This window comes from Glycine soja, chromosome 3, assembly GCF_004193775.1.
Source record: "Glycine soja cultivar W05 chromosome 3, ASM419377v2, whole genome shotgun sequence".
Classification (NCBI taxonomy): Eukaryota; Viridiplantae; Streptophyta; class Magnoliopsida; order Fabales; family Fabaceae; genus Glycine; species Glycine soja.
Genome location: NC_041004.1, coordinates 2,408,367 through 2,419,498, shown reverse-complemented (window position 1 = coordinate 2,419,498; position 11,132 = coordinate 2,408,367). Strand labels below are relative to the sequence as shown.

At 28.3% G+C, this 11,132-nt stretch overlaps 1 protein-coding gene across 1 annotated transcript; it reads left to right on the top strand.

Annotated features, from left to right (window-relative positions):
• Nucleotides 1-3,217: 3,217 nt before the first annotated feature.
• LOC114405853 (LOB domain-containing protein 18-like) lies at nt 3,218-8,533 on the top strand. Its single transcript, XM_028368364.1, has 2 exons — nt 3,218-4,005; nt 8,018-8,533. The coding sequence occupies exons 1-2, from the start codon at nt 3,646-3,648 to the stop codon at nt 8,405-8,407; spliced, it is 750 nt and encodes a 249-aa protein (XP_028224165.1). The 5' UTR covers nt 3,218-3,645; the 3' UTR covers nt 8,408-8,533.
• Nucleotides 8,534-11,132: the final 2,599 nt, after the last annotated feature.

Below are 11,132 nucleotides of genomic sequence, written 5' to 3'. Positions count from 1 at the left end.
ACATTTAACAAAATGAAGTAACTAAGAGCTGGGAATCAATTTATTTTATTAAGAAATGCTAATTGTTAGTTTTTGTTAAAAAAAAAACTTATAATCAAATATATTTTCTTTTAACCCCTCAACCAATTATAGATATATCCGTTATGTTGAGAATTAGTTGTTCTTTTTTTTTCTCTCTCTCTCTCTCAACCAACGCTGTTGTTTATTACTAGTATCTTTCTTTTAATTTTAGTTTGGTTCTTTCAATATTTTCATAAAAAAATGGCTACAATTAACAAATACCACCGAATTATTAATATATGGACTATTTTCGTTTTTATTACTTTTCTTTCCTTTGTAGAGAAACGGCAAATGGGTCCCGTCCCGTTTGAGAGGAGAAAGCGCTGAACTTTGAAGTTTGAACTTTTACTCAGCCGTTACGTTCACAATCATCCATCACACGTGGCGCCATCACATCTAAGTGGGTCCTCCATGAGTTTAATTATTTTTCTTACACCCCAATTGCCTTGAAATGACGATTCCAAAAATCGTGTGTGATTCCTTTTGTTTCTTCGTCTCTGTTATTATTATCCATAACATTTTTTATATAAAGGTAACAATTTTATATATATATATATATATATATATATATATATATATATATATATATATATATATATTATGCTTTAATTATTATGTATATATTTTAATTTACATTTCCTACAATTTTATTTTTTTCTTTAAAAATGTTATATTGTAAATTAATTATTCTCATTTTTATCTTATTGATTTTTACCTTCTTTTAGTTAAAATTAATTATTCAATGGAAAAAATTACTTCTATCAAACTCAAGTCATTCATATAATTTTTTACTTATAGAAATAAAAATACATAAAATTTATAGTACTGATAGATATATTCAATCAACTAAATTAGATCTCTTGATGAATCATTCATATAATTAAAATACTTTTTATAGATGCTAGTTCTATAATAATAATAATAATGTAAGTTGTTTTAAATTAAATTACCTTCTTTTATTAATAGAATAAAAAATTGATTCGTGGTCAACTTATTTAAATTTTTTTTAAAAATGACAAATTAGCTAAATTAATCTATCAAAAAATAAATGAAAAAGAATGACAAGATATATTAGAGTTAACTTAATTAAAATTAAATAAGAATAGTGAATGAATAATTTAGGTAAAATATTACGAATAAGAAATATGGAAAGCCAACCTTACGCATAATTATACCCGTATTACCGTATATATCAATTGTTTACTATAAGTTAAATGAGTGGAAAGTACGTTGAGTAAAAGTCATCATGAGATTCGGTTGATATTGATATGATAAATTTGATTATACGATAAATTAATTTAGTTGATCAATTCATTTCTATTCAAACTCTTCTTTTATCTGTTTTCTTCTATATATTTTGACTTTCTCATCTAATATTTTTTTTTGTGCGTGTGATTATTAATTGCTTCTAAATATATATGTAAATTATTTTATATAACTTCTTTAATATGCTTACAATAATAATATTTAGAATAATTTTAATTGTTGTTTATTTTTTTAATGAAGAGTCATCACGGAATAATAGTAACATAAAATTTAAAAATTTATAGAAAAGAAGAGCATGTCAGAATTATTTTTTTTAAAATATACTACTTTACGTTTTAAAATTAATTCAATCATATCCAAATTTTGGCCCTATTTAAGGTGGTTGCAAATTTTTTATTTTCACATGCAACTTTCAAACCCAAACTTGTTTGACAAATATGGGGTTGAAATAATTTTATTCAATTTTAAAACAATTTTCATAATAAAAAAACAAAATATTAGCTTTTATTATAAAAAAAACAATATTCTAATCTTTTTTTTTCTTGTTATTACCACTATACTATCCTTCTCATCATCATCTTTATCGTTATTACCATCGTTGTCAACACGATCGTCAATCTCCATTATGGCACCACCAGCATAAACATCTTCATCATTATTGTTATCATTGTTATTACTACAGAAAAAATTCTTGAATTAATCTTAATAGTTAGGTTGGAAAATTTTCAAAATAAATTTATGATGAAACTAAAAACTAAAATTAAATTTTAAAAACTAAAAAATTATTATTATTTTGTAAAATTTCCAACTCAACTAAAAATCACGGCAATGAATTGAGTAAGAGCTAATCTCTCACAACATCTTGACAAATCAAGGTTTGAATTTTTATATTAAAAAATGTTCATATTTAATGTGTGCATGTGGTAATGAGAAACGAAAAATAAACTCAATTTTATTTGACTTAATATAATTATGTCAATTAACTGAAAACCATGCAAACTAATCAAATTAAAACATACTGAATTTGAATTTTATATTACCATATACCCAAAACGCCTCTAGTATCTGAGTGTACTTGAGCTGTATAGCAAGGTCACATAAATACAATATAGCTAGTGTGCGTTTCTTCTCAAACACACACATACACACATTGTTCAAAAGCCACTCTTTCCTTTCCTTACCGACACCCAATATAGTAAAAAACACAAATTTAAATACCCAATTTAAGAGACCCCTGAGGGATTCACGTCATTTTCTTTGCCACAAGTGTTCATAACTCTTTCATTTCAGAGTCATAGGCCAAAGCGTTTTGGCATTTTGTAACCAAGAGGAAGACAAAAGGGTGTGTCATTTTCAACCTTGGTGATTGAAAGAAAGCAAGTAAGCAAGAAAAGAAAGTAGAGATAGATAAGTTGGCGTCTTTTGTCCTCCACGCAGCTCAAAACACGCAGAGGCAAATATAGACCCTCTCCTCGACACGTTTTCACAGTTTTTTTTTTCTTTTTCTTTTTCTTATTTTATCCGATTCCTTTTAGGATCTGCAACAACAAAAACCTCTTTCAACATTTACATCACCCTTCTTAACTCCACATCAAAACCTTCCTTCCTTCCCATACATGCATCACATGATCATGAGTAAATTTTTTGATAATCATACAATGGTAAGAAATATCCACTAATTTTATTAATGATTAATCTTCGTAAAAAATTTAGTTGATTATTTTTATTGAGATCTCTCTTTTCAATCATCTTTTTTTATCCAAATTATTCGAACTCAAAATTTTGTTTAAAAAGATCGAATCCAATGTTATTCGGATCAATGACTTGTTATTGATGATAAATATATTTATAGTGTGTGTTGTTTAGAGAGAGAAAAAAAAGAATGAATAGCAGATGAGTTTTGTTTTGTTGGATAAATTCACGAGATGATCAAGGAAGGCAAAAAAGGAAAAAACAAAAGGAAAGAGAAGTTTGTGTTGAGGATAATAGTAAGAGGGGCTTATCGCATGTTTGCTTCACGCAAACAACTAAATATGTGGGGGTTAACCCTTTGCTCCCTCGCGTGGCTTTAAAGACTTCTTCTATATATCCTTTTTTAAATTCATCATTAAAAATACTAACACCCACCAAACCCTAAATTCCTACAATACAAACACACACACCAGCCTTCATTCCTTCTCTTCTTCTTTTCCTCCTTCTCCTTCTTCCATGGTGATTTAACCTAATCACTTTCCTCTCAACACCTTGGAAACTCATGATCTTACACTAACCACAAACCAAAGAAAAAAAAAACGCTATAGAAGTATAACCCTTTTAAAGATGAGTATAAACTCTAGTTGTAGCATAAGTGGTGGAAGCAGTAGTGGTGGAAACAATAACGGTGCCGGTGGTAGTGGCGGTAACAATGGTGGTGGTAGTCCTTGTGGTGCATGCAAATTTTTGAGGCGAAAGTGCGTGCCCGGTTGCATCTTTGCTCCGTACTTTGATTCGGAGCAAGGTGCCACGCACTTTGCCGCTGTGCACAAGGTTTTTGGTGCCAGTAACGTTTCCAAGTTGCTCCTCAACATTCCGGTGTATAAGAGGCTTGATGCGGTGGTCACAATTTGCTATGAAGCTCAAGCAAGGCTTAGAGATCCCGTGTATGGTTGTGTTGCTCATATCTTTGCTCTTCAGCAACAGGTAATATTGATAATAATTCATTAAATTAATTGATGGGTTGATCGATTATTATTTATTAATAGCTAGTTAATGATCATATACATGTTTCTTCAATAGAGATAAGGATGAAGGGTGTTCTTTGCATATTTGTTAATTAATATTATTTGTTTGCTTCTTTGGGTGTCGTATATTGTGTGAGTATCTTCTCCCTAAGCTTTTGCCAGCTATAGTAGCTTTAGCCAGCTGAATCTAAGAATGTAGTCAGCTGTTTTAGACTCCACCTTTTTCTTCTTTTCTTGACTTGAGAATATGATTTCTAGGTATTTAGAATTAGAAGGTCGTAGATTGTAGATGGTGGATGGGTTTCTACTTTTATATATATTAAATATTAAATTTAACTTATATACATTGTACTTGCCATTAACTGAAAAAAGAAAACACATATAGTATATGTTTATTAGTGTAACCCCCGCTTTTGTTTTGTTTTTTAGCCAAGCATTGACGAGGGGCTACTCACTTTGTAACTCCTACAGTGGTACCAATAAAAAAAATGTGAAAAACTTCTCTGTTTACAACAGCGGCAACAAGTTTAAAATCTTTTGGAAACTACCCCAAACTTCCACCATAAAATTCTATTTACAGCAGCAGCAATAATAATAATTATATATATTTTTTGATTGGTAAGAATATTGAACACAATATTAAAACATTTATAATATTTGCACACCCAGTCTAATTTAGACCTCCTTAATTTTTATCTAACTTAATTTGATATAGCATAAATTGTTTATAATAGTGTATACAGTATGGGAGTGTAAAGAGTTCTTATACATAATTAAACTGGTTATAATATAAACATATTGAATGTCAACCAACATGATTTCTATTGATTGTAAGAATAATTGTTTTACACAACAATATATAAAAATTAAACTCTTAGAAATTATCTTATATATAATTTTTAAAATAATTATTATAAATTCAATAATTTTTGTTTATATAATAATTCATGATTAAATAAAGTGTAAAAAAATCTATATTATTATTTTAATTTTTCAATTACTGACCCATTTATATAGTTAGAGTTTATGATGAAAATAAGTATTTCATTCAGCTTATTTTCTTAAAAAATGATTATTTTGATTTTTGAAATCAATCTTTTTCCAACACACACAAGGAGGTTATATAAAATCCATTCATTTTAATTATGAATACGAAGTATATATAATTTTTTAATTAAACCTAAATTTTTTAAAGGGGGCATTATCTTCATTCAATAAAGATTAATGATATACAAATTATCTTTTATTTTAAACACTTTAACATTTCTTTTTTTTTAATTTTTCTTTTTCTATCAAATCACAAATCTTATTAATCTTTCATTTTTTTTTTCACTTTCTCTCTTAATAACATATTAACTGTCTATTAAACATATTTCTTCTACAACAACCATGCCTTTACATACATTCTAGGAGTGCATCGTGCCCTCTGAAAGAGGAACAAAAGTTGGGGTTGGGGCCTTTGGGGAAAGAGGAAACAAGGTAGGGTATGCAAGGAGCCATGGAACATAGTTACATAGGGGGCAATTTCTATGCCTTTTTGCTGAAATCCACAACGCTTAATTGATTAACAAATGATGTGGTCGGCGGTTACACACAAATGGGTATACTATAGAGTCTAATAAAAATCCATGGCTTCAATTCTTCAACCATTAACTTCTTCGTTTTCGCTGGTTTTAGGGGAATTGGTCGGTTAGTTTCTTGGGTTTTGGCTAGCATTTCATAGGCGCGGGTTCGTTTCTCTGTCCCTATTATTATCCTTCTTAGAAAAATCACCATGATAGGTTTTTCTGTCCCTATCTTCTTAATATTAAAAAACCTAACGAGACTGATTCATTAGTAAAGAAAAATCACTGTGCAATCCCACACTTCTTCTTTTATTTTATTTTTGAAAAAAAAAATAGAGGTGATCTGTGGGAAAGAGACTACACCATCAAATCAAGCCAGCAATCTTCCTTAAATTGTGGACTTTCTTTTTTAATAGTTTATATATTACTTAATAAACTTAGGTCTTGTGTTTTCCCCCCCTTGTATATTGCTTTATATGAAGATCAAAACAATGAATAAGCTATAAGGTAACATCAATGGTGATTATATATATGCATTTGCTCCTTAGCTTTCCTTGCCATTCCTATACGTTCACAATTCACATACCTATTGTTCAAAATTATTTGAGTATATATAAGTTCCAATAAGACAAAAGATCATAAACAGTTTTAAAAGAATTGTTATGAACACACATGGCTTTGTACAACTTTTATATATAGTTATATACTGTCATGTGATTGTTTAACTAATAGTCAATTCATCTTCCTATCTTAGATATTAGTAAGATATTTTTTTTTTAATTATACAAATGCTAATTAGCTAATCCCTATGCCCTCATAATGGGTCATTGTCAGAAATTCTGATTTTTAAACAAAGGTCATTTTCAAAATATATGTTGAAGATTTGTATCATTTTCAAACTAACATTTTTTTTCTCCTTCAAGTGATCTAATCATATAAATTTGTTTATTTCCCCCAAATGACAACTCCTACAAATTAAACTCTTGTTTTATAACCTCGAGAAGTTGTTTTGATGTCACGCTTTCATACTTGTCATTCTTATTAAGTTCATTCACTTTCATCAAACTCAACATTTTTTTTTGCTGTTCAAGGTCCTATTAAAAATATGATCGCGGGAATGTGCAGAGAACACACCCCTGCCCTAAGTTTTACTTAATTATATCCACCTTCCCATTTTATAGCGTTGTATATCTTTGATAAAATTAATTGAAAAATTAGCTAAAAATTAAAAAATTAGTTGGAAGTTGAAAAATTAGGTAGTAACTGAAAGTTAAAAAATTACTTTATTAAATTAAAAATATTTGATAAAATTAAATGTTGAAGTAACGAAAAAATATAAAATGACAAAAAAAAAATAATAAAATCATGATTTATTTAAAAAATATAACAAATTAAATAAATAAATATATAAAAATAAAAATAAAAGAAAATATAAAAAATTTAAAACTAAAAATTAGCGTTTAAAAAAAATACTAGAAATTACTAAAACAATCTTACTTACCAAACAGCTAGCCAAATGGATTTTTCAATTAATAAAAAAAATTAACTAAAATAATTTGTTAAACATAACTTTAGTAATTATTCATCTTGGATTTCTCTCTTCATATTAAGCAAACGCCTCTTAAACTATAATTCTACCAATCCCTAAACGCCCCATATAAATTACCTCATTAGTTCTATATATGTATCATAAGAACAAAAATAAGACTAAAGATTCAAGGATTTAAAGTTGTTATATCAACTCTTTTATATATTAATTATCACTGCAAAAAATTAACTTTCTCATTATCATCAGTCAAGCAAATGAATTTGTCTTTCTCGAACAGACATATGAAATATGCAAGTTAAGAAATTAAAAATAAAATTTTTCAAAGAAAAATTTGTTATATTAAAATATAAAATTATTTTAATACTTATTTTTAGGTAATTAAAAATATTTAAGTAGGTGTTGTTTTCCATTTATGTTTAGAATATCTCTAACATTAACATGAGTGCTTAAATGAGTTGTTTCAAGTTAAATAATATTGTTTAACAATTTTTTTTATTGCAGCTGATAACTTGATAATGTGTTGTTTATAAAAATAATTGTTGTTTAATTGATTATTGCAAAAGAAAAACAATTTTTTTAAATCCAAAATTTCATATGACTCAAGTTAAGTACTTACTTTAATAACTTTAATATTTGAGTAAATTTTTGTTTAAAGTTCTTAAAGCTATTTGACATTGTAGGAATTACAAATCTTAGACAAATAACTCATTGAAACAATTAGGCATGACATGATAGATGCTCTAATTTATGCACCTAGCACATAAGATAAAAAAAAGAAGTTTTCAATACCTTTTTTAACAATGCATTCTTACTTATCTTGCTCATGAATTTTCTTGCTTCAATTCTTTGTTGGACAGGTGGTGAGTTTACAAGCAGAACTCTCCTACTTACAAGGCCACCTTGCAACCCTAGAGTTACCCCAACCACCACCACCACCACCTTCTTCTCCACAAGCAACCACCATGGCACCTCCAGTGATCTCAATAGCTGAGCTCCCATCTACAGTTCCAGCCACATATGATCTCTCTTCACTTTTTGATCCAATGGCACAAAGTCCTTCATGGGCCGTGCAGCCAAGGCCCATAGAGTCACGTCAATATGTGGGTAGTGGGCCTAGTGGCCCATCGGCTACTAGTGCTAGTGGTGGTGATCTTCAAGCATTGGCTCGTGAGCTTTTGCATAGACATGGATCTGCCCCAGTTGTTGCATGCTCTAATCCCTCCTACTCTCACCCGATTTCCAAATGAATCTTTGACCTAATCAATCAACTAATCTTTGTCTTCGGTTGATTTGTGGAATACTAGGAATTCAAGAGACATTAAATTTTCAATGTTTCATATGAGAAAGTAATTAATATAATGGTTCTTTATATCTTTCTTTTTTTTTTCTTTCTCTTCCCTCTTTAATTACTTTATTCATTGTGTTTTAAATGCTAGTGATCTAATACTTGGTTTATGAATTCGACTAATTATTTTGACCAATTTGAGCGTGGCGAAATTGCAATATGATTAAATGAGAAAGGAAGTTAATTTATCATCTCAGGTATGTGAGATTCATTTATTTTCAAATCACAAATTGTGATAATTAAAAGGTTAAAGGGAAATGCTACGTACAAGGCACTCGATTGCTTGGAAAATTCACGTCACGCAAGGTATATAATTATATATTAATTCAGAGAAATGCTTTTTTTTTAAATTTATTTATAGAAAATTCTGAGAAATGCTATAAGACGTTTTTATTGGTAAAAGAAATGCTATAATGCATTTTGATTTAGGGTGCATTATGTTTTTATTTTATTTTTTTTCATTTTTTAACAAAACTATAATTTTAATCTATTTCTTTTTTTTTTAACGATTCATCACTACAGTAAACAAAGAAAAAAATTTGTCTAATTCTTTAATGAATTTTCAAAGATTCTTTAAGCCAATGACCAAGTCAAGCCATTCATCACACATCTAAAATAAAAGCAAACAAAACTCAATGTTTTTTTAGCGGCACGCTATGCGTTCATAAATGATATTTGTTAAAATCGAGATCCTACCTGAGATCGAAAGAGAGATTAAAAATCATAACTTGAAAATTATAACTGGGATAATAAGATCCTACAGTCTTACCTAAACCTTTCATCCTGTAATGATCGTTATGTAAAAAAATATTATTGTTATTTTTAGTTTTTAATATATATTATTAATTATATGTTTCCACTTATATTTCTTATAATTAATGATATGGACTATAAAAAAATAATTAATGATAATAAGGTTAATTTTGTAAAATTGTTATTTTTTTATCTATTTATTTATTTTTCTTGGTTTGTGTAACTTTAAAATAACCTAAGCTAACAATTATAATAGAATGAAAGGAGTAATATATATGCATAAAAACATATAAAAAAGAAATATAATATAAATCACAATATAAAAAAATTAAAATAAAATTTTATAAGCATAATAAGTCATAATTTGATAACACAATAGATTAATAAACTTCAGATTCAAATTAAGCTTTATTTAGTTTTTTTTTATAAAAAAAATTAGCATTTAGATTCCTTATGGTAATACCCTTTACATATGTTTTGTTGAACTGGGATGCTACTTTTGGACTTGCAGGAATTGTGCATGTCTTGATGGATATGGAACTCAAGCCATATGATGTGGAAGACTTGCTATCATTAGCTTCTACATTCCAATAACTCTTTGTAGCTTGTTATAACTCATTGCAAAGTGCTGAAACTATGAAAGTATTGTCTTTACTTTTTAGCCCAATAAGGACACTTTTAGATCTGGCTATGTAAAACTAAAACTTACTAACTTTGATGTTATAGTAAATGCATGATGATATTATATTTGCATTTAATTTTCTAATGTTCTGAATTTGTTTTTCTTTCAACTATACAATAGTTATATTGCTTAAACTTAAATTTGTTTTTATCGTTTTATCCCTTATTTGGATTCGGATAAATAAAATTTGAAATGGGCCAAACAAAGCTATGTAAAAAGGTATAGAAGCTGGAATAAGGGTGTTGCTAGGTGCACCCAGAACTTAAGAGAAAAAGATTGAAATACCTTTGATCCGTAAGTCTTTTATGAATCAAGTTGATCCGTATGCGCTTAATATCAACATACAGATCAACTTGATCCATACCAACTTTATGAATCAACTTGATTTGTACGATTTATGAATCACCCTCACGCACACCTATCACAAATGTGAAGAAAGCACAAGGACAGTTTTAGCATTTTTAAAAAATGCTGGGTGCACCTAGCAACACCCTTGGAATAATTGGATTGAAAAGCATATATTTTTTTTTTAAAAAAAAAGGTTGAAAATTTTATTTGTACCATGTAAATATATTTTTGCCCACTTGGGCCCATAATTGCCTAACCTGCAACCTGAACTAATCGAAAGTATACTTGGATGGATTTGTGTCTGCAAATTCCTACCCGCAGTTTAGGTTAAATTGGGTTTTCTAGGCCCCAACTGGATTGACTCTGTTTGTTGATCTTTCTATAAATCACTAGTTAAATTAAAATAATTAAATAAAATGACATTAATTGATGTATGTGTTTGATGGTAATCCAATTTTTTAATCATAAAAACTGATTTGAATTTAATAATAATATCTTGAAAGACTTTGTTATAAAATATATTAGTAATATTCTTTTTCAAAATTTTAATTTGGTATCAAATTAGTTTTGGCTAAAAGTCAAACCCGTCCATAATGTCCACTGTCAAATAGTCAGAAGTCATAAAACAATCTAGATAAACCCAATTTTAGTTTTCTATAATGAGTATATAGTGACTGTTTTTTTTTTACACAGACTATATAGTGATTATTCCCACAAAGTGTGGTGTGGACCACTTAAACATTTTTTTTTATTGATATTCTTCAGTCTCCACGTACCATGAAGGAAATAATTATGAAAAATGATAGAGGAGCCCACAAATGTCTGCTTTAATGACAAAATAAAA

Excerpts from the sequence above, each read along its gene's own strand:
- LOC114405853 (XM_028368364.1), top strand. The coding sequence starts at position 3,646 with ATGAGTATAAACTCTAGTTGTAGCATAAGTGGTGGAAGCAGTAGTGGT. Across the intron at positions 4,006-8,017 it reads TCTTTGCTCTTCAGCAACAG|GTGGTGAGTTTACAAGCAGA; the intron begins GTAATATTGATA and ends TTTGTTGGACAG.